This window comes from Puma concolor, chromosome E3 (genome assembly GCF_028749965.1).
Source record: "Puma concolor isolate L17-30 chromosome E3, mPumCon1.1.hap2, whole genome shotgun sequence".
NCBI classification, from domain to species: domain Eukaryota; kingdom Metazoa; phylum Chordata; class Mammalia; order Carnivora; family Felidae; genus Puma; species Puma concolor.
In genome coordinates this window covers 28,014,601-28,041,852 of record NC_141682.1, presented here as the reverse complement: position 1 = coordinate 28,041,852, position 27,252 = coordinate 28,014,601, and the positions used below count along the sequence as shown (strand labels likewise).

General features: G+C 38.9%; 1 protein-coding gene and 1 long non-coding RNA gene across 6 annotated transcripts in view; one reads left to right on the top strand and one right to left on the bottom strand.

The window, feature by feature from the left end:
- LOC147573087 (uncharacterized) overlaps positions 1 to 27,252 on the top strand; it is a 476,171-nt gene that overhangs the window by 287,150 nt on the left and 161,769 nt on the right. The gene's annotated exons all lie outside the window — the stretch shown is intronic.
- The window catches only part of SMG1 (SMG1 nonsense mediated mRNA decay associated PI3K related kinase), a 140,451-nt gene that overhangs the window by 32,336 nt on the left and 80,863 nt on the right, over positions 1 to 27,252 (bottom strand). For all 5 annotated transcript variants that reach the window (XM_086692960.1, XM_086692961.1, XM_086692959.1 and 2 more), the window contains 27 exons: positions 26,808 to 26,909; positions 25,666 to 25,935; positions 23,946 to 24,076; positions 23,646 to 23,807; positions 23,048 to 23,166; positions 22,243 to 22,330; positions 22,047 to 22,148; positions 21,428 to 21,568; positions 20,656 to 20,855; positions 19,840 to 20,036; positions 19,523 to 19,684; positions 18,626 to 18,780; positions 16,948 to 17,090; positions 16,365 to 16,566; positions 13,090 to 13,199; positions 12,255 to 12,402; positions 11,722 to 11,881; positions 10,767 to 10,887; positions 7,378 to 7,626; positions 6,778 to 7,062; positions 4,567 to 4,711; positions 4,296 to 4,434; positions 3,113 to 3,343; positions 2,841 to 3,018; positions 2,153 to 2,314; positions 1,399 to 1,616; positions 913 to 1,067 (listed from right to left, as the gene is read on the bottom strand). In XM_086692960.1, coding sequence (XP_086549086.1) covers positions 913 to 1,067; positions 1,399 to 1,616; positions 2,153 to 2,314; positions 2,841 to 3,018; positions 3,113 to 3,343; positions 4,296 to 4,434; positions 4,567 to 4,711; positions 6,778 to 7,062; positions 7,378 to 7,626; positions 10,767 to 10,887; positions 11,722 to 11,881; positions 12,255 to 12,402; positions 13,090 to 13,199; positions 16,365 to 16,566; positions 16,948 to 17,090; positions 18,626 to 18,780; positions 19,523 to 19,684; positions 19,840 to 20,036; positions 20,656 to 20,855; positions 21,428 to 21,568; positions 22,047 to 22,148; positions 22,243 to 22,330; positions 23,048 to 23,166; positions 23,646 to 23,807; positions 23,946 to 24,076; positions 25,666 to 25,935; positions 26,808 to 26,909 — 4,475 coding nt within the window. The remainder of the gene's footprint in view (positions 1 to 912; positions 1,068 to 1,398; positions 1,617 to 2,152; positions 2,315 to 2,840; positions 3,019 to 3,112; positions 3,344 to 4,295; positions 4,435 to 4,566; positions 4,712 to 6,777; positions 7,063 to 7,377; positions 7,627 to 10,766; positions 10,888 to 11,721; positions 11,882 to 12,254; positions 12,403 to 13,089; positions 13,200 to 16,364; positions 16,567 to 16,947; positions 17,091 to 18,625; positions 18,781 to 19,522; positions 19,685 to 19,839; positions 20,037 to 20,655; positions 20,856 to 21,427; positions 21,569 to 22,046; positions 22,149 to 22,242; positions 22,331 to 23,047; positions 23,167 to 23,645; positions 23,808 to 23,945; positions 24,077 to 25,665; positions 25,936 to 26,807; positions 26,910 to 27,252) is intronic.

Sequence of the window (27,252 nt, the reverse complement as noted above, 5' to 3'; positions counted from 1 at the left end):
ACTCCTAAAATGACAAAAAAAATTCCCAACAACCCAAATTCAAAACTGAGCAAAAGATTTAAATAGACATTTCTCCAAAGAAGCTATTCAAATGATCAAAAGGCACATGAAAAGAGGCTCAACATCACTAGTCGTTAGGGAGATGCAAGTCAAAACCACAAGCAGATACCACTTCACACCCATCAGGATGGCTACTATATAAAAAAACAAGAAATGACAAATATTGGCAAGTATGCAGAGAAACTGGAACTCTTGAGCACTTGTGGCAGGAATGTAAAGTGATGCAGGAAAACAGCACCAGTTCCTCTGGTGGTTCCTCTGTAATTCAAACATAGAGTAACAATATGACCCAGGCAAATCCATTGGATCATACACAAAATAACTGAAAACGGAGTCCAACAGATACTTGCATACTGATGTTCACCAAAAAGCAACCCAAATGTCCACTGAGAGATGATGGCATGAACTAAATGAGGTATATCCATACAATGGAATATTATTCAGCGATAAAAGGAAATTCTCACATATGCCACAACATGGATGAACCTCCAAACATGCGAAGTGAAACACGCCAGGCACAAAAGGACAAATACCTTTGATTCCACTTACATGAGGTACTCGGAGGAGTCAAATTCAGAGACAAAAAGTAGAATAGTGGTAAAGAGGGGCTAGGGTTAAGGAGCCATGGAAGGTTAGTGTTTAATGAGTACAGAGCTTATGTTTGGGATGAATAAGTTCTGGAAATGAACAGGAGTGATAGTTGCACAACACTGGACACACGCTTACTGTGACTGAATTACACTTAAAACTGGTTAAAATAACAAACTTTATGTCTTGTGTATTTTACGTTACAAGCGGGGAGGGGGGCAGGGAGCGAATTTGTTTTCAGAGTAAAAGCGTATGAAAACGTACTTGCGTAAGGTGTTGTTGTTCTGGACTCTCTTCACCTCATCTTCCAGCTGCTGGATTCGTCTCAGGACATACATATGTTGCTGTAACAGAACTCCCAACCAGAGCTCGTCCCAGAGAACAGTGACCCTGCGCAGCTCAGCCACAAGCATCTGAACCTGCGACACATGGTACATCCAAATACGCTCAGCTACAAGTCCACACACCCAGCACAGTTCTGCAAACACTAGGAATTACAAGTTCACTGTGTGCATCTTTGATTCATTCTACGAGCAGAGAACCTTGATTAGTGATTCTATCAATACTGATTTATAAAACTGGTACTGACTTGTAAAAGCTCATTTAGAGTAAAAACTCTATAAAGGTTTTTTTGTTCTTCAAATACTGTTTCCATGACAGTGTTTATGGATGGGTTCTAGGTTGTTTTATGGGGAGGGAGAGAATATAATAAAAGCTGTTTTAAAACATATGAATTGTGCTTTTCTGTACCTGTAACACCATGGTTGGGTTTGCAGAGGACAGTTTATCGACAATTTTGCTGTAGCAATCCTGCATCATGGCCTGGTCTTCATTTAATCCACTTTTAGGTTCATCCTTGTTGCTATCCTGAGAGGCAGGAGGACTTCCTCCCTCACATTCAGAAACCAGCAATTCTTCTCCTTGAATATTGCCAAGTAAAGTTGGAATTGCAGAGGAAAACTTATTTCCTATGAGAAAATGCACGAATAAGGTACACTTTGGAAGTTTCTCCTATGCGCATATGTTAAGAAAAGCATCAGTAATCTATTTGACTCCAAGGGCACTCACTTTAATTTGCCTTCTGTGCATTAAAATGACCAAAAATCATGGATCTTCTGCCTTGTATTTATTAATATTATAAGCAAATAAAAGATAAATGAAAAAATAAATAAATGAGCCTCAGCACACAAAGCTTTCTCACAGCCAGAGCCCTCTGAGCTTGGTTTCCTCCTTATCCATCATTTACTCAGCTCATCAGGGAACCTGATTTCTCCAAGCCTGAATGGGTTACTGTAAGGCTGAAGGTCGCATGTAAAGAACATGCCCCACTGTGGGACTCAGCAGTTACTATCTCAATAAACCGTAATTATTATTAGTATTATTTATTCTCAAAGTACGAACTCCCCAACGCTGTAACATAAAGCTCAAAAAGTTTACCTAACAGACATTCCTTGCAAAAGACTTTATATTTAGAGCAGAGTAGCAGTGTTTTAATATTCCATACCTGAAGCCTGTGATTCAGTACTAAGTGATATGGTGCCCACTATTGCAGGGTACAGTATGAGATGTGGGGAATCTTGAGCCACTCGGCAGAGGAGGTTACAAATACTCTGGCGAACATATACTTCAGGATGGTTTAAGCGCGAGAAAAGCTGTGGAATAATTCCTTCAGGATAAGAAGAAAGAAAGATACTTTAAAGTTATTAAAAACTGTCAACACAGTAGATGCAAACGTGTAAAACCTGACATATGTCAGCATCAGTTCTAAGACCCTCAAATTCCTCTCTGTATTAATAACAAAGAACCCTAACAAGAGCTCCTGATTTGCACATTTGGTTAGGGTACAGAGCAATTCAACAATGTTCTGGCCAAATGTATTTTCTAAGAATGCCTGTAAAAGATAGACACAGATCATTTTTTAACACCCGGCATATAAAATTTTTTTAAAAGTTATTTTCACCAGGATCTCCAAAATTCATCTTGCATGCATAAAGCTCCTGCCTCTCAGCCTTCTAGTTCTCTGAAAGGTGGGAGACAAGAACATGTAACGTACAGGTCACATATTCTATCACTAGTGTAGCTACTCTGTAACACATTCGAATAATAAACATGAAGGAACTACCATTTTTTAAATTGTCTTCTATCTCCTACCCAGAAATAATTTTCCTGAAACATTTTATTTAGACCCTTACCTCTCCATGGAGCAGTAGGTGTTGTTTCCAAGCCACGTTCCAGATACTGCCTAAGCTCGCCGGCATGTTTCACGAGCAATCTGAGCAGGCGCAGGGTGGCCATCACAATCACATCATCAGTGCTCTGCTCTGCTCTGTGACTTAAGTGTAGCCTAGGGTCGTCTTCATCTAAGGGAATCTAAGATGAAAGGCAGAAACAAGAATACCGTTTTCGTCTGCTAAGTGAGAGACGTCGAATACACTTTCTCAGAACAGAACAGTGTGCTACCTACCTGCCCAGCGTTGAGTTTAAGGAAGGTAAAATATGCACTGCAAGACAGCTTGTACAGGCTGAAGATTCGATCTACAACTTTCCTCCACACTTTAATAACTCCTTCTGTTGCACTTTCATCAAGTTCTGAAAGCCACGGGCAGCTTGATATTAACTGACGCCAGATAACATCAACCATGTCGTCTTCCTCGTTATCTTCACCTTCTGTTATCTGAAGCGTTATATCTTCATCCTGAAGAAAATTTGGGCATAAAATGCTATTGAACACAAACTGAAAAGGGGAAAAAAGGTATATGATTTTCCTATTCTACAAAAGCATTTTTCTCATCGATGAAAAATTCAATTACTTCACACTTAATTTTATACATGCTAAACCAGTATCAATACACTCCTCTGTATGATGTTTTACTAACGTAGCTAATGAAGACGACTCCGGTGTTTTGCACCTTAAACACTTCCAAATTATAATGTGATGTTCTGCCGGCAGAACATTAAACATAATCTGTTCAGAAGGTTGAGGCTAAATGTTCACAGAATTCACTCTCAACAGACCCTGCTCTCTTCATAGTACTGGGCATGTACAGAACACCAGCTCTGGCAGACAGCGATACATGCTGAAGTCCAGAGCAAGACGAGGTTAGGTTAGCGAATAAAATCCCAACTTTTAAAGTCTGTATCTACTCAGTAGTTGTGACATTCTAGAATTGACAGAACTCTGAGCAGAGAGGGAATAAATCCTAAAGCTCGTTTAGTTCACTAGGTTTCAACTCTGGCTGTGAAGTACAATCACCTAGTAAGCTTAAATACGTGCGCACATGTCCCACTCAGCTATCTGGGGTGGTATGCAGGCACTCGTGTAGTTTAAAAAGGTCCCAAGCTAGTGTTAAGAACCTAATTTCTGATCAAAACACCTAAAAGAGAAATTTCATTCCCATAAAACAAACTTCACCTATTTTAATAACAGGACCTTAAAGAAATGATTTGTCAAGAAATTACATTTTTCTTAGAAAAGTATCATAACTCACTTTCATTTTAAAACTCAAAGTTCTGATTTGTAACAAAAACTGCCTAAACCCTATTCAATATTTAATCAAGTATATATATGATCAACCTCCTCGAAATCAATGAATTAAAACAGTGATCCTGACACCATTTCTCCCAACACTACATCATATTTTCCTTGCCTGAATCCCCGCTGGCCGACAGACAGCCTGTCCGAGAATACCATAAATCCTCTCTTTTTCTTCCTCAGTTATGGTGTCTGGAAGCAGATTCTGAACTTCAGATTTTTCTCTAGGCAGCAGACGAACACCTTCTCCCTGACTATAAAAATAAACAAGTCACTAGTTGCAGCTATCAAAACATGCCATGTCAAGTTACCAAAACCTGTCAGCAGACATTTTCTGTCTCTATTTTGCAATGCATTAGCTAAGTTACACATTTTGACATACGTACCTGGCATTGTCAACTACCTTTCTGCCCCACCTATAAGCCCAACTAGCCAATGCTGCCCAGGATTTGGCTACTTCAGGTGCCTGTACTGAAGATAGGTGATACAACTGTCCCAAAATGAAGTCAGGCTCTCCAACTCCAATATGCACTGCCATGATGGACAAAAAAATAAAAATAAAAATAATGAAAGAACTCAGCAACCCTACATTCATAAATTTCTAACGGCACTCCCATTAACATTTTGGGGTTTTATTATCTGTAAGCTATCAGTAAGTTCCAGAATATTACAGTGCAAAATTTGACAAAGGAACACATTTCCTACTATGCTTTTTGAAAAGGCTAATAAATTGAAATCAACCACTCAGCTTCCCAAGTCAGCTTAAATTATCACCCTGTAAACCACATAAATATCTTTCACGACACTTTACATAAAAACAGTTCAGGTGTAAATTATGCAAAGAGCCTAAATGTCCATCAACTGACGAATGGATAAAAAAATTGTGGTTTATATACACAATGGAGTACTACGTGGCAATGAGAAAGAGTGAAATATGGCCCTTTGTAGCAACATGGATGGAACTAGAGACTGTTATGCTAAGTGAAATAACCCATACAGAGAAAGACAGATACCATATGGTTTCACTCTTATGTGGATCCTGAGAAACTTAACAGAAACCCATGGGGGAGGGGAAGGGGAAGAAAAAAAAAAAAAAAAAAAAAAAAGAGGTTAGAGTGGAAGAGAGCCAAAGCATAAGAGACTGTTAAAAACTGAGAACAAACTAAGGGTTGATGGGGGGTGGGAGGGAGGGGAGGGTGGGTGATGGGTATTGAGGAGGGCACCTTTTGGGATGAGCACTGGGTGTTGTATGGAAACCAATTTGACAATAAACTTCATATATTGGAAAAAAAAAAACAGTTCAGGTGTCAGATGTGTTGTGCAATGTCTTGAATTATGGATATGACTGGTTACTTCCTTATGATTAGATTAAGCTGAAGCATTCTGGGAAAAGTAATACATAGGTGATAAGTATACAATCTCATTCAATCAGAAATTCATGAGGTAAATGTCTTTATCCACAGTTCAGAAGTAAAGAAATCACCTGCTAGAATGTCATATGCCAATGTAAGATTTTTTTTTTTCCCAACGTTTATTTATTTTTGGGACAGAGAGAGACAGAGCATGAACGGGGGAGGGGCAGAGAGAGAGGGAGACACAGAATCGGAAACAGGCTCCAGGCTCCGAGCCATCAGCCCAGAGCCTGACGCGGGGCTCGAACTCACGGACCGCGAGATCGTGACCTGGCTGAAGTCGGACGCTTAACCGACTGTGCCACCCAGGCGCCCCAACCAATGTAAGATTTATAATAGTCACCAGACATATCCCTTATATCAAGACTATATAATATACAGATGAGAATGATTTCATAAGACCAATGTAAGAAATCAAAGTCCTACGCTTCATAACAACAATAATGAAAGTATATTCTCATGCTTTGGCAAAGAGGTTAATTATCTCCCACTCTGTAAAACATGGACAACGGTACCTACCATAACAGGCTCTCCAACACTGAATTAACTACCCTATTTGTCAAGTACCCTATTATTAGCACTAGTGTCAAAATGTGAAACTTTCATCTTTCAGTAGTTTCTGTGCTCTATCACCCAAGGAGACCACAGGGTACTATTATCTGTCTTTGTTGCTCCTTCTAGTGTGTGGTGACATTTAGCTTTCTGGGGCAGGGCCGTCTTGCCAGCAAAAACATCTAAGTGCATAAAAGCACCGTGGTTAGGGAAGGCCTGGTGGGCAGAGTTTTAAGTGACTTGCACGGTAGCATTAGATACTACAGAAATGTGTTTTACTTACTTCCAGGCAGTAAAATACGCTAAATTTCCATAGAAACAATTTCTGTGGCAAATTACAGCCAGTATAACATTGTAAACTTTAAAACAGGGAGAAATAACTTCTAAAATTAATATTTAAAAAATTTTTTTTTAACATTCATTCATTTTTTGAGGGACAGAGAGACAGCACAAGCAGGGGAGAATCCAAAGCAGGCTCCAGGCTCTGAGCTGTCAGCACAGAGCCCGGTGCGGGGCTTGAACTCATGAAACACGAGATCATGACCTGAGCCAAAGTCGGACGCTTAACTGACTGAGCCAACCAGGCACCCCTAAAATTAGTATTTTAAAGCTAATAAAATAAAGATATCCTACCTGTAGATTCGCTCTCTATCCGAGGATATTCTTCTTCCATCGTATTAACAGATGGCAGTTCTATTAAAGCTAGTATGTTTTTAGACAAAGTAGAAAGACCTGTGAAGTTTTGCTGTTGCTGAGCTCTATAAACCTGTTTCAGCTGCCCTGAAATTTCTTTCCATTCTGCCTGGATCCATTTAGCTAGTGTCAGAATGGACTTGGCAACCGCATATTCAGCTTTGGCAGACTTGCAGAAAGATATGGCACAAGAACTCAACATTTCCATTGCGTGTGTTGACTGGCCTACAGAAAACCAAAAATCAGACCTTAGCTTTATATGCAAACGATTAACAGTATTTCGGGGTAAAGTAACAATGTAAATTCAGTGGTAATCAATGATCTCCAGAAACATTTCTTACTTGAATACACCAAAATTACCTCTTTTAAAAGCCCCAAATTATAGAGATAAGTCAATTACAGGTAATTTATTATTCAGGACACAAATGTTGTGCCACAGCTGAAAAAAACCCAACTTTTATTGCCTTACATCATACACATTAACATTCATACACATGATTTTTATTTTGTCATATACTAACCACAGTTCATTTTACTAACCTGCTGTATACAGCAATTTGGTTTTTTCAATGTCAAGTTCAGGCCCCCATTTTTCATCCACTTGACCTTGAGTTGATAGTTTTTTAAAATGCTGGACTAAATCCTGAGCAGTGGTAGTCTTTCCCAGCTGAACCTCACTACACTGTGCCAGCAGTCTTGTTGCAAGTGACACATTCCCTCGTTTTCTAGCAAATTTTGCTGCTGTTAGACCTAATTCCATCAGATGGCTTCTAATTGGAACTGTTTGTTCTGGAGAGAAGAAAACGTTTCATTAGTCCTTGATGGGTCTAGTCGCAGACTGCACGGAAACATGGCCAAAAATTCTTCCCCAGCTATTTATTTTCCCTTCCCTACCACCTCCTTAAATCAAGATAACTCATTTTTCACCATCTTTAAATCCCTAGCAGCTAGCATGGTGCTTGGCATACAACAGACAATAAATGTTTATTGGAATAAATGTATACAATGAAGCTGACAAAAGTAAAAATGATTTACTCTAAGAGATCGGCGTTTCAGTTTCTAGATCTTTTTAGTAAAGGGCTCAGGCCAAAGAGTGGGAAGTGAGGGTAAAGCTAGACCATCCTCCTTCATGTAGAAGTACCCTCTGCCCTTTTATCACGCCATTCTCTCCGAGTTTACTCCTACCTTTCTGATGAACCCTCAGTCTCCTTCCTCTCTACTACCCATCCATTAAAACTGATGTTCCTAGGGGTCGATCCTAGGCTTTCTACTCTTCTTACTCTGCATATTCTCCCTGGACAGTATCATTTGCTTCTGTAGTTTCAATTACCATGCAAATGCTGATGACTGTGGAGTCTTCATCTTGAGCCCAGACCTGACATCTGAGTCCCACCTGCCTACCAGTTCACCTACAGTCAGGCATTTCAAGGGTACTTCAAATTGTGTCAAGTTAAATCCATTTTCTGCCACCCTCCAAACACTCTACTTCCTTCTCCTGTTTTTCCTTTCTTGAGGAACATAATCAACCTGGCTACCTGAGCAGATGCCTGGCAGCCGTCACAGGACTTCACTTTCAGCCCTCCTATCACATCTACTTTTTGTCTATCCCTATCACACTACCTTGGTTACCTTTAGCAGGGACTTTAGCCTAATGGGTCCCTCTGCCCCCAGTCTTCTCCTCTTCTAGTCCATTCTCCAACCTGCAACTGAAGTCATCTTATACAAAGATAAATGTGAACACTTAACTTCCCTCTGAAGGCTTCCCACTGCCCAGACAAAATCCCAACTCCTGAATTTATCTTGAAAGGCACTGATGCTTTACATTTCATTCCAATCTCAGTCTCCTTCAGCTTCCTCTCTTCCCATTCTCCCTTAGGCAAACTGAGTCACCTAAGAATCTTTCATTATTGCCACTGGCCTTCCCATGTTTTTTCCAGCCAAATGGCCCACCACCTTCCTTCTCATCTCTACCTCCCTCAGATATCAGATTAAATGTTACTTCTTCCCCAAATCCTTTTCCAACTGATTCTTAGGATTAAATTGGTGCTCTTGTTTTACGTTCTTTCAGCACCATGTACGTGCACTTCCAGTCAGCACACCACTGCTGTTCCTTGTACGACGTCAGTTTTCCCTGCTAGACTCTAGAATCCCTTTGGTCTTAGGAATGCAGAAAACAGTCTTGTTCACCATTACATCCCAACTTCGAGCACAATACCTGGCACAAAGCACACTTGCCGAAGAAAAAAAGGCAAGGCGGAGTCGAGTTTTGTCTCAAATATAATCGCTGAGTTACTGACTTTTTATTCCCAATTTTAAAACTTGTTCAATATGGGAAGGATGAGAAAGAAGATGATATTTGTAGTCCTACTATATGCCATGCTCTGCATCAGGGCTTTTATATGCCTTATCTCATCTCCCATAATCCTTACAAGAATCTCCTCAGCAAGGCAATACCCAGAACTGAAAGGGAATGTGACTCAGAAGTTTAATGACTTGCCCTAAGGTCCTTCCATTTGCAAAAGTTGGGCTAATGATCCAACCCAAATATATACAGCACTGAGAGTCCAGGAGAGTCGCAGTTCCCAGTAATCACTCTGCAATGCGAGTCCACACCCCAGCATTACCTTACTTGAAATTATTTTTTTTTTTAATGTTTATTTATTTTGAGAGAGGGAGAGAAAGAAAGCGCACGTGGGCATGCCAGTTGGGGAGGCAAAGAGAGAAGGGGAGAGAGAGAATCCCAAGCAAGCTTTGTGCTGTCAGTGTAGAGCCCTGACACAGGGCTTGATCTCACAAACCGTGAGATCATGGCCTGAGCCAAAATCAAGAGTTGGGAGCTTAACTGAATGAGCCACCCAGGTCCCCCTGAAATTTAATACTCAAATGTATTCAGTAGTCTTAGCTACCCCAATTTTCAACTACAATTCTACAACTTTGCCAGAATTCTGGCAACTTTTCCATTTTCAAGCAATAAATTGCTAACACCCTTTTAACATAAGAGACGTTTCTTTCTTAAAAATGAGATCTACTAATATTTATACAAATACTAATTGTCAACTCATTTGGAGTGTTTAAAACTTAACATCCACAGTCCATTATATCTGACAAAGAATTCATATCCAGAACAAATAAACAAGTTTATGACTTGACTAAAAACGGACAAGATTTAAACACTTTAAAAAGTAAGATACACAGTGGTCACTATGCAAATGAAGAGGCTCAATCTCATTAATCATCAGGAAAATGCAAACAAAACCGCAATGAAATACTACTATACACTAGTGCCAGGTGACTAAAATTAAAGACCAACACCACCAAAGATAGAGACACAAGAAGAAATGTAAAATGTACAAACACGTTCTAAGAACTCGCCAACTTATTTTTAACGTTGAACCATTACGACCCAACAATTTCACTAACAGGCATTTACTCAAGAGAAACACAAATATATGTCCACCCAGAGACCTGTACACGAATTTCACTGCGGCTCTACACATAATAGCCCACATTTTAAAACAACTCCAGGATCTATCCAAAGAACCAGATAAATTATGGTGCATCCATCAAATGGACACTACTCAACAACACAAAGGATCACACTACTGATACACACAACACAGGTGAACCTTGAAAATAAAGTGCCGAAAAGAACCCAGACACAACAGAGTTGTATGATCCCATTTATACAAAACTTTAGTTAAGACAGGTCTAATCTACAGTGACAGGAAACAAATCAGCACTTGCCCAAGACAGGACACATGGGAGAGGCGACTGGGTAGAGGCATAAGAAAAACTTTTTGCGGTGATATAAATGTTCTAGATCTTGAACGAACTGGTGGTAAAGATCTGTCAAAACTCACGGATCTGTACATGCCAAACGTGTAAATTATATCTCAATCAAAGCTATTAAAAAAATCCAAGCTAATTACCTTTTATCTTCTCCAACAACTGACTCTGGTACATGGTATATCTTAAGGCCTGCATCCACGGCCTCACATCATGCTGTTTACATGAACGCAGAGCTTCACTGAAGAGTGGAATAAGACAATCCTGCCAGAGGAAAACCAAAACTACTTAATGCAAACAGACTCCATGCATGTTTGTAGACCGAGTTAACCTGCATCCCCTTAAACCAGCTACTCAGCTCTACTTGTCTATTCAACTCCCCCCTTTCTTCATTTTATCTTCTAATCACAAGAGGAAAAGAGACGGTCTAAGATAAATCTTTGCTTTGCCTTAAAAAGAAAGAAAAAATCAAGTCCAATTTATCAATAAAGCACATTTTTATAAAAATAAACACAAGCATATTAACTATAAAACAGAAGTTAGATTACAGAGAAACATAAAACTACTACTTTATTAGCAGATTCTCAAAGATTCTAATTCCCTTGGGAAGGGCCCATCTTTGGTTAAACTGTCCCCTATCTGGAAGGATGGGGTGTCTTTTTTTTTTTTTAAAGTATGTTCTTCATCCAACATGGAGCTTGAACTCAAGACCCCGAGATCAAATGCTCTACCACCTAGCCAGCCAGGCACCTTGCGGGTATCTTCACTAATCAAATCTAAAATTTGTAACACCTGTCAAACGGAAATATATTTACATACACTCTCTTCTTCCAAAAACAAACAAAGGAAAAAATTAAGCAATTAGCCATCCTTAAAACTCTCTATCTTTACTTCCTCCATCTGCCTCATACACTTCTCAAATGAAAATGTGCCTGAAAATGGCATTTTGGATTTCTGTATTTACTACCTTGTCCAACAAATGCTACAAATACTATTTTAAAAATTAAAAAAAAAATTTTTTTTCAAAGAAATCTTTTTCTACACAAATGCCTATTAATGTTCACAAAAATATCCTGATAAAAATACACACATACACACCTCTGTTGAAAGTCTGTTAGAAACTGTGTTCTCCAGAGCAGAAGAGCAATACAGCTGTAAGGTACTTAGAACTGGCAGAGACTGTGAAACCGTTAAAGTAGAAAGTCTCAGGGGTCCAATAGCTATGCGGGAGGTTTGCTTCAAGTACTTTACCACATTTCTGAAACAAAATATATACTGTTAATTAACAAATGAGATTTTCCAGCCGGTAATCACTAAAGAGATAAGGCAGTTTGATAAGATGCTACCACAGTGGCATCCAAAGAGGGGAAAGGAAGAAGAGCTGTCTGCCCTTTAGTAAAATGACACAAGCAAGTCAAGACATGCTTCTGTGGATTTCTACAGTTTATTTAGTTTCAAACTCTATATATGCTGGCAAGGGGCACTCACGTTTCACGCGACTTCTACAACGAAAACGAAGCTATCATGACTAACTAGCATTGTAGTGAACTGTTAAGTGATTCATCGCCAAGTACGTACATTCACCATATGGTACACACAGTGCACATTAACCTCCTTCGGATTAAACTTACTCAGTTATGGACTGCCACTTCTGGTCTTGTTCTATATGGTTTAGAGCAGTTGCCAAACAAACAGAACTTCGCAACAACTGAACCTCAATCGATTTCTGAAGTTCCTTTGGATCTGGGCTTAACATGTTAGGAAGCAGTTTTTTCATATCTACAGAGAAGTTAAATAAATTCTGTTAAATTGTTTTTAACGTGTTAAGAATGATAAGACATTTTAACAGTATTAAAAAGTTATCACTGATGAATACATTCTTTCATATTTAAGCTCAGCCAGCTGAACACTATGATGAAGCATTTCTGAGAGCTATATAAAAGTCACAGTCTGCATTCAAATTATATCTCACACCCACCCGAATCAGCTGATTTCCCAAGTTCGAAAATCAATAAACCAACATATGCTACATTTTAAAGGGGCAAATCTACACCTATTTTGCAAACCTTACTGAATTTGGCAAAGCGGTGCTAACACACAAAGTACTCACAATACTAATTTTAGTGTAGTATTTTACAGAATGTGCCAGTTGGGGTAAAGAAATTAACGAACCACATTAAGACGCTAAGAAAAATATTTAGCTTAAACACTGAACTTTTTCAAACGTGGCCAGATAAATCTCCAAGTCTTATGACAGTCTTTTTAAGTTAGATTAACTTTAATTAAACTGTTTCCATTTGCCAAATCAAATGTAAGTAAAACAGCCCTACAAATGTTCCTTCGCATGGGACTCTGCCCCAAAATAAATGTACAAAAACCTCCCGTTTTTCCAGTAAAATACTAAGCCAAATATTTTGGGCAACTTGTCCATAAAATACCTAATTTTAAGATTATTATCTCAAATACCTATTTTCTCTTTTGATCCTCCAGCAAGTAGATTGACATTTTCTCCTGGTAACAATTCTAACTGCTCAGTACATTCAACAAATTCTCCAGATTCAAAACTGCTTAGTGATCTGTAATTAAAACATCAGTTAGCTTACATCACACCCTATCCAGCCTGTGCAATCATTCAAAAGAAAGGCAGAACAAATTCTGGAAAAAGCCCAGTTACACAGCATTCTTTTGGTGAAGTTCCTTCTACGTAGGCCATCATTTTATTTCTATTTTGAAGATGGGACTACCAACTTAATTAGCACTAAAATTGGAGTGGCAAACCGGAAAGCCACAACTATAGACATTCAGTTTAGTACGCTCACCTGTCCTCTTTTTGTAGTCTGTTATCCTCCAGGCCCATCCAACAAACTGACAGACCGCTGCAGGGCAATGGCAACATGTGATTCTCCCCAAGCTACTTCTCAGTTCCCTACGCGACCCCATTCCCGACCTAAAGCCTAAGCCCCTGGAGGGCTCCTGTCCTACTATCTCAGGGCTCCATCCTCGTCCTGCCTCCTTTCACTGCTGGCCATCCTCCCTCTCTCCCTTCTCCAACGTGTCTCACGGAACCCGTTTCTCTTCTTTCAGAGAATTCTTCCTTTCCATCTCCTCACCTTATCTGAAAATGGTGGCACCTCTGAAACCCCTTTAGTCCTGCAGCATCCATGTGAGGAGAGGCCCTCTCCTAGCTCCTTCCTGCTACTTTCAGATCACTCACTCTGTTCCCATTCCTACTACAGGTGATTTCCAACCAAGAAGATGACTTAGTTTCTCATCTCTTTCTATTCTATTAATCTCTCATCTTTTCCTGTCCCTCTCACTGTGTCACCTGCCTTACAACTCAGCTTGAAGCCAGCACTGGAAATATGACATCAATAACTGCACCTGCCTCTACTGTATAAGCTCCAAGCCTGGATTAAGGTAAATGCCAGCTTCTCACGTAAGCTGTAACTGAAGAACTGTCAAGGTTTGGTGACAGCACCCTGATCATTCCGGCCACTACTGGATCTGAGTCCTCTCCAGGGGCAGGTTCCCGTGTCCCTCCCCACTATTCTCTACAATGCCCTCACACTGTCAGCTAATGATGGACTCCTTGAAAAAAAAAAAAAAACCATAAAACAAACAAAAAGCCCAACCATCTATCCTCTACCCTTTCATTTCCTCTCCCCTTACCTCTAATCCACCATCTATCCACTCCCAAAACAGTCTATATCCAACTTCCGCTGCTTTCCTTGAGGCACAAAAAAAGTAGGGCCCAGTTGATCCTTCAATGTTATTTATCCTGTTTCTTAAACCTCTGCTTTCCTGTCACTCTTTCCCGTGAACTTGAAAGAACACTAAAACTCTCCAATATTTCAGGTAACTACACAACATTCTCCTCCAGCCACAGCCTCCTCCTCTCCTTGACTTCAGGAAAAACTCACCACCCAAGTAACCTAACTAAAGCTTTTGATTTTCAACTTTCTCCACCACTCAATAGTACTACTCAACCCAGCCGCTTCTCGTGATCTCTCTCTACAAAGCTCTTCTTGCTTGTCATCTCTGGAGCTTCTGACAAGACTGACTATTCCAGTCTGCTTCTCCTACATCTTGGACTTTTCTCTCCTCAGTGTCTTTCTGTTTTTATCAGTGGCTCCCTCTCCCTTCCTGGAACAAAGATGCTAGTAAGGATTCTGACCTTGGCCTTCTTTCCTTTTCACTCACCCTTCTCCAGAGCTTAATCTGTGATTTCATGGCTTACAAAGGCTCTGGAGTATAAAGTGTGAAGAGAAAAAAAATGTCTTTTACTGTCACCTATATGCTAATGAACCCCCAAATCACTCTCTAGCTTAGACTTTTCTCCTTTGTTCCAAATCCAATTCTTAATTGCTTACTACTCTCCTCCGCATGTTTCATATGCACCGTAAAAACACCTCCTGGTTCTGTGTGCTCCTGCTTCAACTAACAGTGTCTGTCCTCCCTCCACCTTTGTCCCACAGATAAATGGTCTACATGCTGCCACCCCTGTCATCCACCTCCAGTCTCTTCCCAACAGCAGGGGGAATGACTAAGTCAAATCATGACATGCCTCTCCTGTTCAAATCTCACCTAAGATTTTCCATATTACTGGGAGTCAAAGTCCTTCTCCCAGTTCCCCATCTACCCTCTATCCTGATCTCCTATTATTGACTCTGCTTCAATAATAGTGGCCTCTGGGCCACTTTCTGGGCCATTTCCAGAACACTCAAAGCACATTATTCTTTCATCAGATCTGTTTCCTTAAGTCTTCGCCCAAATGTCATGCTGATGGCATTCCCAACCTTGTCTATCTGCCTGTGTGTCCCTCTAGAAGGGAACTCCTCAAGAGTCGGAATTCATGTTTCATGAGGTGCTACACCCCACTGCCTGGCACATAGTACATGCTCAATGGAAAAATTACCCATTAACCCATTTGCTCCCTAGAAGCTGAGCTCCACAATGGGAAGGACAGCTAACGACTCCTGTGTCCCAACCTCTTGGGGGTACACAAATTTTGATTTAAGAAATTCAGTACATATATTTGGGTTTTTGTTTTTTAATTTTAATATTTATTTAAATAATATCTACACCCAATATGGGACTCGAACTCATGACCCTGAGATCAAGAACTGCATGCTCTACCGACACAGCCAGCCAGGGGCTCCCAGTACCCACATTTTGAATTAAGGGATTAATAAATGCACAGAGAAATATGGAGATGAAAAGAAAGGGAGCTGATTTTATAAATGTTTATAAACTCTGTCCTCTCAAGGATATTTTTGAGAAGTTCATTTTTTTCTAATGTTTCCTTATTTTTGAGACAGAGCATGAGCAGGGAAGGGGTAGACAGAGAGGGGGACACAGAATCCAAAGCAGGCTCCGGGCTCCAAGCTGTCAGAACAGAGCCTGACGTGGGGCGTGAGCCCACCAACCATGAAAAGTCATCAAATGTGACCCTTCCTAAAGCAGTAACAAATTTGCTTCCACTCCTTTTGATTTTAAAACCATAAGCTCTGAGAATGAAGATCAAATGACCGTTTCAACAGTTAACAAGTCTGTTTTCCACCGTATGAGTATCTTCCTCACATCTAACGCTGGTTTCTCGTTGTAGTCATTTTTTGAACAGCAGTATTACTAGAACTTCAAACATGCTGCAGTAGTAGATGGTACCAATTTTAATATTTTTCTGCCATAGAGGCAGACTTTAAGGTTGCTGAAAATTTATTTAGCTGAAAAACAGTCCTTACTTTATGTAGTTGAAATCAGCCTTTAGGTTGAGAGAAGTGCTGCTGGTACTCTTTTTCAGGTCGTGGATAGCATTCTGCCAGTCCTGCACGGCAGCCCAGTCCGCAATGGAAATGTAACACTCACATGCTTTATTTCCCAAATAATTTATAACCTCAGGGGAAGAGTCCGTTGATTTGGATAGCACAGTTTTCCTGGATTCACCTGAGTAAATGTATTTTATAAAACAGAGAGATCCAGGGAAGTTATAAATATTTTAATGAGCAGAGAAATCTAAACTATACAACAGGATCATTAATACAAACTATCTGAGCGTATACGACTTTTTTTTTTTTTTAATTTTTTTTTTTTCAATGTTTATTTATTTTTGGGACAGAGAGAGACAGAGCATGAACAGGGGAGGGGCAGAGAGAGAGGGAGACACAGAATTGGAAACAGGCTCCAGGCTCCGAGCCATCAGCCCAGAGCCCGACACGGGGCTCGAACTCACGGACCGCGAGATCGTGACCTGGCTGAAGTCGGACCCTTAACCGACTGCGCCACCCAGGCGCCCCACGACTTTTTATTTAAATCCGGGACGCTCACCATTCAGAGAATGTTTGGGGCTGGCACTGTTTCGCCCAGCGTTGGCCAACGTGAGAACGGATTTGTCAAAGCTGGAGACGCAGCAATCGACACCTGTCATGGCACACAGGTGCTCCTGGTACTCCACAGAGGCCTTCTCAAACCTTCAATGCAAATTCAAATAGTCCTTACTTTTAAATTAGCCACAGACTTCATTTCCAAAAAAACTAAAAAAAAAAAATTAATCACTCAAATAAACTGAGCAGAGATAACGAATTAATTATTTTGTGTGGGGTGGGGTGCACGAAATTAGATTTTTTCCTCACAACAAATGAAAATAAATGTACACACTATTAAAGTTTTTTTAAAGGCAGTATAAAATAACAGAAAATATTAAGTATCTGATCTCATTATATGCCAAGGCTAAGTAGAAGAACAAGTTTTAAAAAAGAATTCATAAAGTAACAGATACTAATGGTGTAATTTAAAACTTCCAGGTATGAAAAAACACCATAAACATTAAAAACAAATTATAAATCAAGAAATTAGACCACATCAACAATCCTGCTCTATCAGTATAGCAGGATTTCCTATACTTGACATACCAGTATAGGAAAATATGAGAGGCCACGAAGACAAAAATCTCTGTTTTTAAAAATCACATATGGTCAATAGAAATTAAGGGGAAAGTTATATTAATCATTACTAAAAACATATAAATTAAAACAAATTATCTTCACTGATGACGGTGGCAGGGTGGTTGTTTCTCAGTGACCCTCACTATTCACAACAGCAAAGGGAAGGGGTTACTCTATCATTAAGGATATAAAATGGAATCTCTTTTCTGTACAATAACTTTGCAACAGTATGTATCATAAGCCTTAAGGTCTGTAGCCTTTCTTCTAGTAAATCAACTTGCAGGAATGAATTCAAAGAAAAGAAACAAAATTATAAGCTATAGCTTACTATGAAGAATTAAGTGCTATGGTACATTAAGATTAGTAAAAAACATCAGAAACAACCTTACTGTCCAAGAATAAGGAAAGTTAAATTATGGTGCACTCACAAAAAATACAACTGCGTCATTAAAAATAACATTGTAGAATATTTAACATGCCAAAATATTTTTTTAAAGGTTAGTGAATAAACAAAATGATGTGAGTAGCAGAAACACAGCCATTTCTGAGAAACATGGGGAGAAGACTGTATATAAAAGAAAAAAGAACTACAGAGGCACGTACACCAAAACTAACAGTTATCACTAGCAGATGTAATTATGAGTTCTTCTATTTTTCCCACATTTTCCAGACTTGGGAAAACGGACATAAATATACACAGTCTATTGCAATACATATTCATTTACCTAGAGAATGAGTGCACAGGGCTAATGAGCAAGCCCTCTAGCCATGAAGGACAGTTTGTACCAGACTCTGACAAGAAAGGTTATCAATTATGATGCAAGTAATTGGCAGATCTTATTTTAAGGAGGATTTCTTACTAATCTGTAAGTAAGAAAGGCATCTAAGTTTTGCTGTTAAAGAACAGACTAAAGATGACTCCTAGTAAAGTGATTCACAGCGAGTTTCAATTGCTGAAATTGAACAAAGCTGTTTTAACATTTAACTACAATGTTATCCAGGAATACAGAGGGTTTAAATGTAAAGATATCCCATTACCTATTTCCTACCTTCCAACTTACCTCCCTTCTGCCTGCTGGGCCACTGAATTAATCCAGAGAAGATTCTTGCCAGCAATGGAGGATGACCAGACAGCAATTCCCTGTATGGCTTCAGGACAATGCAGCTCACACAGAGCTTCTACCACCATCATGATGGTTACTTCCAATTCATTCCCCTGGAAGTTCATTCACAACAATTAACCACAGACCTCAATACCATTAAAATTCAAGCATCTACTAAATTTACAACCATTGATCACAACCAAAGCCCATTTAAAAGCACGTGTATTTAACAATTATTTTTACAACATTACATTATTAGCTTAGAATTCTTGAAATTTCACATATACTGTGGCTACAAAATGTAACTGACACAAGCTTAACAGCAGATGGTGTCAGGCTTTACAAAGTAAAAAAAAGTTACCCAAATTTAAACTGTGCTATCTGTAGGAGTAACATACGCAGTAAATATAAAGCAAAAGTCAAATATAAATAACCATGAACTAAAGGATGATTAATTTTATGTCTGAATATTGCCTACTGCTATTATCGAATTAAGAAACATTTGTTATTTTTGGATTCCAATTGTTTATTGAACCCATTTATAAACGAGCACTCTTCCCATTCATTATAACATTATATACACTTCCGCATACGTTAAAAGACTACTACCTGCACTCTCCTGTACATTATAGTTACTAAAAATGATTACAAGAACTATTTCTTCTACAAGTTTCTTAGAACTACCTTTAAAGTTCCAAACCCTTAAACATTTGACATGTTCTAAGCACAAAATATGAATAGTGACTTGGAACAGAAATTTTAACTTATTTCATTCATAGATTAAATCACAACCAAGGAATTAAACTCAACTTTTTCTAATCAACAGATTTAAAATTAACTCCAGATACACTTTACCTGAGATAGATTTGTCTTCATTTCTGTAAGCAAGTCAAAGCCATGCCTCACTGTCACAGCAGGCTGGCCTGCCAACAACCCAACCCTCATAATGGAGAGTCGGATCCGCGTCAGCCAGTCTTGACAAGTTTGGCGATTGGTATAGAAAAAAGTCCTAATGACCTTTAGAATAAAGAAAAAGAAGAGCTCACGGTTGGTTAAAATTTTAGGTACAGATGTCTCAAATACACAAGACTACTGGGATTTCAGCTCTGCACACACTGCCAGGCTTGACCATGAAATTGCTACAAAGCAACACTCAACCCACTGGAACCAACCTTGGGAGGTGACGTTAATGCATTAGCGCACCCCTCATATGCGTTATACATTAACTTCTCCAGATTTTCCAGATACTGCAGAAGAAGAACAAGTCTAAGCTGGTTGCTACTGTGGCCTTCATCATTGTCTGCAGTTGTCCATTGACTAACATCTTGATCGGGGTTTAACGTGTGAGCCGCGAGACTTCTAATGATACCTTAAAGCAAAGACAGAATTCCATATTTAAAAGACATCTCTAAAGATTCTAGAAGTTAGAGATAATTTCACAAATTCCTATTTGTCAAGCATCCTCTCTAACCTACCATTTAAAAACAAAATTCACAACATGAAAGGTCTTTTACTTTAGGGGGAAAAATGTTTTAACACAAATCCCCTAGTTTTTTTTAACAAAAAAAGACATCCATGCTGTTGTCAACACAATTATTCAATGAAAGGTTATTTTAGCAAATATTATCTGAAAGACTGATCAATTATTGAGGAATAAAAAAAGCATATAACCTCAAATCTCTGAACAAAGATAAGAAACCCTTTTGTTTTTAAAGGCTATTTATTTATTTTGAGAGAGAGAGAGAGAGAGCACACGCAAGTGGGAAGGGAAGAAAGAGAGGGAGAGAGAGAATCCAAAGTAGGCTCCACGCTACAAGTACAGAGCGCAAAGAGGGGCCTGGTCCCACAAACCATGAAATCATGACCAGATCCGCTATCAAGCCTATGACACTTAACTGACTGAGCCACCCAGGAGCCCCCATCATTTCTTAATATAGGGTTTAAAGGTACTTCTATCACCAAGTTTGAAAAAGCACAAAGCCACTTACCTTCAATTGTCTGGAACGTATCCTGAGCTCTGCCCAGTGGGGTTCTCAACTTAGAAAGCACAGTGAACTGTGCTGCTTCCCAAATAGCCCACTGCCAAAGGACAGCATCTGTCTTTAGAAGATTTCGGGGAATTGTTGATTGGTCACGCTTATCCAGTCTCTGGCAGCTATAGAACAATCTTTCTAACCAATTGTCCTTCCTGGGAAAAGGAGTTTCATATTTAACAGACAATGACAACTTCATTAAATAAAAAAAAATAAAAAATAAAAAAATTTGCAAGGGGAACAGTAGGGGACTACAATTTTTCCTAGTTCAAAAGGAAAAACCCTTAACACTGAGAAGCATTATATCCCTACCTTTCATGCTGAGGAGGTCTTTTACAGTTAAAACAGGATGGGGTACGATGTGGAAGGATTATTACGGTAAATGGCCCATGAGAATTTGGCTATCAGGATAAAACATTCACTGCAACTCAGCACCTGCAGAATGACTATGTCCCCAGGCCTCTCCTCAAGCATTAATGACTAAGTCAGAACAGTTAACTGTCAAACATATTTCATCACTCAATTTTAAAGCCCATTTTTGTTTCTTCAGATGCTATCTTCGAAGCAATTCTTCCTACTGCTGGAAACTAAAATAACCCATTTGAGAAGATATCACTGTCTATTCTGCCACTCCTGACATATTCTCTCCAAAAATGGGTGTAGGGTCAAGATATTCAAGTACATTTAGGTTGCTTTTCCCAGATGAAAGAGTCAAAGAAAATCTTACCCTGTTCTATGAGAATTCCCATATAAAATAAAACTAATAACATCAGAGAAATCTTGTGGGTGGAATGTGTTACTCGGTGCTTTACTCATGTGACTTCTTAATGCTAAAGAAATTTCTTGAATTTCTGTGTGATTGTTATTGCTGTAGACAGAAAATAAAGTCACTGTTACACAAAATGTTTTAGTTAACAGGCTAGTTCATACTGTAAATGGGCTATTTCCTTGCCAACTAAATGCAGAAGTAAAAAAATAAAACAGACTTCAAAACAGACACTGAAATATTATTACAGTTTCAAAATCAACCTAGTAAAAAATAAAGATTACAGTTGAGTTTTTCAAATAACTGAACTACTAAGAAACACATTTTGGCACCCTATTATATAAATTATTCGGTACTTATTACCATGAGCTTCTAAGTTTATAAAAAATATTAAACTTTGTTACTTTCTTCTAGACCTGGACAATTTGATCCTTTGACATGTCTTCAGTCACTGAGAAGTGCCACACAAGATGTGACACTGATTCACTAATAGGCAATTTGTCGTTTCTTAAACTGAAGGACTACTAGGCAGTTAAAACATAGTGGGAGGGATGTGTTTGTTCTAACACAACTGTTATACCTCAAGACAACATCTAAAGGAATTGACTTCAACAGCTTTCCAAATGCTTGTCGAATGCGAGTTCCACTGTGGACAAGCTGAACACGGCAAACATCAACACACCTACAAAAAAAACGAAACAGGTAACAGAAAGAAGTGCAGCAACAGTTCCAAGGTACTAGGACCAGGGTCAGAAGATAGAAGCTTTAGTCCATACCGCTGTAGAAGATCATCTGGCAAGGAAGACGACAAAGCATGTAGACTGCTGCAGGCTTGCAGACAGATATTCACGTCTTCAACAAGAGCTATTAACAGGAATTAAAAGATACTTTCAGTTTGCCACAAGAAATCACATGCCAGTACACCATAACTTCCTGAACACACTCACTCGTTCAACAAATAGTGAGCGCCCACACTACGGACTAGGCATTGCTCCTGCCTAGAACCATCACTGGCAGTAACAGCTGGGAAAACGATACGTTCAATAAAACCCACTTAAAGTTACTAGTCTTCACCCAAACCTTTTTCCGAAGGAAATTTCAAAAGTATATGGAATGTATAAGTATTTTTGTAAGATTAAAAATGTGACAACCACTTAAAAACAATTTATTTTTCATGTATTAAGAATACCAAAATTTGGGGCACCTGGCTGGCTCAGTCGGTTAAGGTTCCGACTTTGGCTCAGGTCACGATCTCACAGTTTGTGTGTTCAAGCCCTGCGTCAGGCTCTGTGCTGACAGCTCGGGGCCGAGAGTCTCCTTCCAATTCTATGTCTCTCTCGCTCTCTGTCCCTCCCTGCCCACATGCGCGCATGCACACACTGCCTCCCTCTCTCTCTCTCTCTCTCAAAAATAAACATTAAAAAAAATAACAAAAGCTAAGACAGATTATGCATCTGCCCCGAGATGGGAATTATACATTTCATGTTATGAAAATGTTCAAGTGACTATCTTTCTCTCATTTTACTAAAGACCCCTTTCAAGTGTAGATTAACAAAATCTTTAAAAATCACAGAATCTTACTGTTGGCTAAAAGGCCTTTACAAAATTTATGGAAAGATGGAAGAGAGAATAAAGGTGCGTATGTTTCAGACTTCTTCATTAAAACAGCCACTTCCAAAGCCCACGTCATTAACAGTTTCCTGAAACACAAAATATACAACTGATTTTACATTAAAGAGAAAGAAAGAGAGAAAGAAAGAGAGAAAGAGAGAAAGAAAAGCTTTAAAATAATCTATTCTTCTTACGTTGGTTTGCTTTTGGCTTTTTAACTATCTCAAGCAATAGAAAACAAAAATTCAAACTATAGAAATTCCTTTGTCAAAAAGTTGAATGCCTTTTAAGAAAATCTCCCCAAACCAGAAGGTGTAGCACAGAATATAAAAAAAAACTGTATAGGTACATTCTTCTACACAACTGCAGGCAGGGAGGTTTCATTCAATTCTTTCGGGAAAGAACAAGAAATCCTGGATTAAATAATAAAGCTGTATTTTCAAGTGTGTCGTAACGAAAAGGCTGCTCTACCCCACTGCCTTAAGGCTGGATTTCTTACCCTCAAATTATGTAGCTAAGTTAATGAAAGTTAAGAACACCTCATATTATGAAATTAGCACTTAGTTACCTTGTGTCCTGGTTAAGATTATCTTTCTTAAGCAATATTCCCAGGAGATTTAATATAATTGAGAAATGTTTTTTTGTAGCTGTAGTTACAGTACTAATCACAGCTCCATCAAACAAAGACGGGGACGAAGAACTAAGACTACTAGATATAAAGTGATCGTGCCTGGAAGACAAAAGAAAAATCATCTTTCATCTCTAATTTTTTTTAAAAAAGCAGTTCCAAAGTCAACACTTTCAAGTGCCCATCTTCCCTCATAAAAATTAAAAAGAAATTATTTTAAGTATCCGTACAGCACAGTACCTGGTACAATGAGAATACAACGTGTAGAGCACTGCATACTGAATGGCAGGAAAGTGAACAGCCAAGTCACCGTGCACAATCATCAGATTCTTACTCAGGAGGGCAAAGACAGTTGGAGACAGTGCCCACATCTGATGACGTAAAAAGAGAGTAAATGTTTGTTTTCTCCAAGACACGCTTGTCCTTCAAAATATGTGCACACATTTTTAAAGTCTAAAACCACAGATTTAAATCCAGAAACAATCTAGTGCATTAAATCTGGGGTCAGCATTCACTTTTTGTGAAGAAAGTAAGTATTTTAGACTTTGCAGGTCAGGTGATATCTCTGTTGCAATGGTCACCTCTTCAACTCTGCCAGGGCGGTGAGAAAACAGCCATGGACAAAAACATAAATCAGAGTGGCTGTTTCCAGAAAAGTTTCCTTACAGAAACTTTTTATACATACCATATTTACTACAAACCATATTTACTACAGTAAATATAGTATATATATACATACAATACTATACTATCTTTATACATACTATAAATCCTTGAATTTAAATGGGAATTATATGGTATGTGAATTCAATGTCAATAAACATTGTTTTTTAAAAAGAAAAACAAAAATAGGTATTGAGCTGTACTTGGCTCACGGGCCAAAGTCTACTAATTCCTGATCTAAACAAAGCACTCGGTACCCTTTAGTGTACTAGACTAGACTGCCTCTCCTCAATTTTCCATCTGCTGCAAATGGCAAGGTGCCCTGTCCAATGAGAAAAAAGGTACCTCCTGCCACTCTAAGCCTTTTCCATCTTTTCCTTTTCCTTCCACGGCCAACATACTCCATTCCACCTGACTGTCCCTTCCCGATACAGTTTCCAGAGTGCAAGACAAAAACCTCCTCAAATCTATATACAGTAAGAAGTGCTCAACAATGAAAGGTTAGGGTCCGAGTAGAGTTTACTGTCTCCTTCCAACATCTGCCATAAGGAGCAGTGAAAAGAGGAGCTATACGCAGAGCGACACAAGGCAATCTGATCACGAGAGCATGCAAGTATAAACATCAAATGTTGGCTTTTCCCTCCCTTCCCTCTTAGGAAACTTTATCTCTTAATTAAATCCTATTATTTTTTATTAGAAGCAATGTTTTTCAATCCTTCAAGGTCTAACAGAAGGGGAAAATATACATATCAGCAATAATTATAAATCAAAAAAGCAAGGTCACTTCAAATTTCTTAAAGGAAAGTTATCTTTATTCTTTTCCCCAAAAGAAAGAATATATGAGTATTCCTAGAGAAAAGTAGGCAGTCAAAAAGTAAAACCATCTGTAAGCACTAACTTTAGTGAACAGAAGGAGAAAAGCAGGGAAGAAGGAGAAAAGCAGGGAAGAAGGAGCTGTGTATTAAAAGAACTACACAAATTTGAGCTGTAGAAAATGTTGACAAATTTTTAATAGGTATGCTAGAGTCAACAGAAATTCATAGAAGACATTTTCCTAAAAATAAAACAAATGTGAAAAGAATCTTTTCAAAGGCTGTCAAGGAAAGGAAGAAGAAAACGAAATCTAACAAGAAAATATTCCTGTCAATTTTAATTATCCAGGCATGTCCTAAATATGGCACTTTGTTCTACAGTGACTCCAGAGACACACCGACATGATAACAGTAAATGAAATAAACATGCAATGACAAGAGGCTTAAATGAGATTAAAACAAAGCCACTACAAGCAAAGACTCACCCCAATTAGCGAGTTTTTAGCATTTCCAATTGTAGTCAGGGCACTGAGGTCAAATATAACTACAAATTTGGCATTGTCTACATTGAATACATGATTTTTAAAAGCCTCGTGTTTTATTTCAGAACAGGCATCAGGAAGTTGTAGACTATGTAGCAGATTGTTTAGGGCACAAGTCATTTCCCCCAGAATTAATTTATAGGCAGTCTCCAAAACAGGAATGTTCTTCAGGCTAAGCACTGCTTGATAAACAGCATGGGCTACTGCAACAACCTTCAAAAGAGAATGCAGGAGAGTGATAACTAAATGGAAAATAAAATTACTAGCTGCCTAATGTGATGATACAAATCAATTTGAAGACTAAGAAATTCACTGTCCAGAACATCAGAGACCTTAATTTCTTTAAAAATCCAACCTTAAGGAACCTATATGCATCAAAAAGTTTATAAAAATTTTCAGAGGCGCCTGGGTGGTTTATTCAGTTAAGCGTCCAATTCTTGACTTCGGCTCAGAGGGTGGGCTCCCGCCCTGTGTCGGGCTCTACGCTGATGGTGCAGAGCCAGCTTGGGATTCTCTCTCTCTCTCTCTCTCTCTCTCTCTCTCTCTCTCTCTCTCTCTCTCTGCCCTTCCCCATACGTACGTGCATGGCATGCGCTCATGCATGCTCTCTCAAAGTAAATAAATTTTAAACATTTTCAAAACCTGATTAGAGAGAAAGGGTCCTCTAAATTAAGAGTTCATAAAAGTATCAAAACACACACAAAAAGAGCAATTTGTTAAAATTGGTTTTTCAACAACTACTTGGAAAATCTGTCGCGGTTCTGACTGGGAGTCAGTTGAAAAGCTAATAGTTAAATTTGTGACATACACAGTACTTCTGAACTTGTAACTTTAAAAAGATAGCTGCTTGTTTTATGAAATTTTAATAAAACTTGATAAAAACAAATTACGGAAATATGAAAAGAATAGCTGCCCATCAGTCTGACAATCAACAAATACTAAGTTAAAGGGATCACTGTAATCATTGTATTTTAAACCCAGTATTTAGCATTTTACTCAATTTCATTTATGTAGCCTAATAGGCAACTTAGGTCAACTCTTCAATGACCTAAGTTACCAGAAGTTCTTATCAGGGCATCACTTACCTCCTTTTCTTTATGATAACGCAAAAATAGTAGTTTAGATGATGGTATAAACAGTTTTTCTACAAATGACGATGGCAGTTTTGTATTTATCTGTTCAACAATCTAAAAGAATAAAACAAAAAGAAGTGAGCTATCAAGACACAAAAGGACAAGAAACCGTTTTTGTTTTTGTTTTTTTTTCAACGTTTATTTATTTTTGGGACAGAGAGAGACAGAGCATGAACGGGGGAGGGGCAGAGAGAGAGGGAGACACAGAATCTGAAACAGGCTCCAGGCTCTGAGCCATCAGCCCAGAGCCCGACGCGGGGCTCGAACCCACGGACCGCGAGATCGTGACCTGGCTGAAGTCGGACGCCCAACCAACTGCGCCACCCAGGCGCCCCAAGAAACCGTTTTTAAAGGCAAAAGGCTAACAGAAAGAAGCCAATCTGAAACAGCGACACAC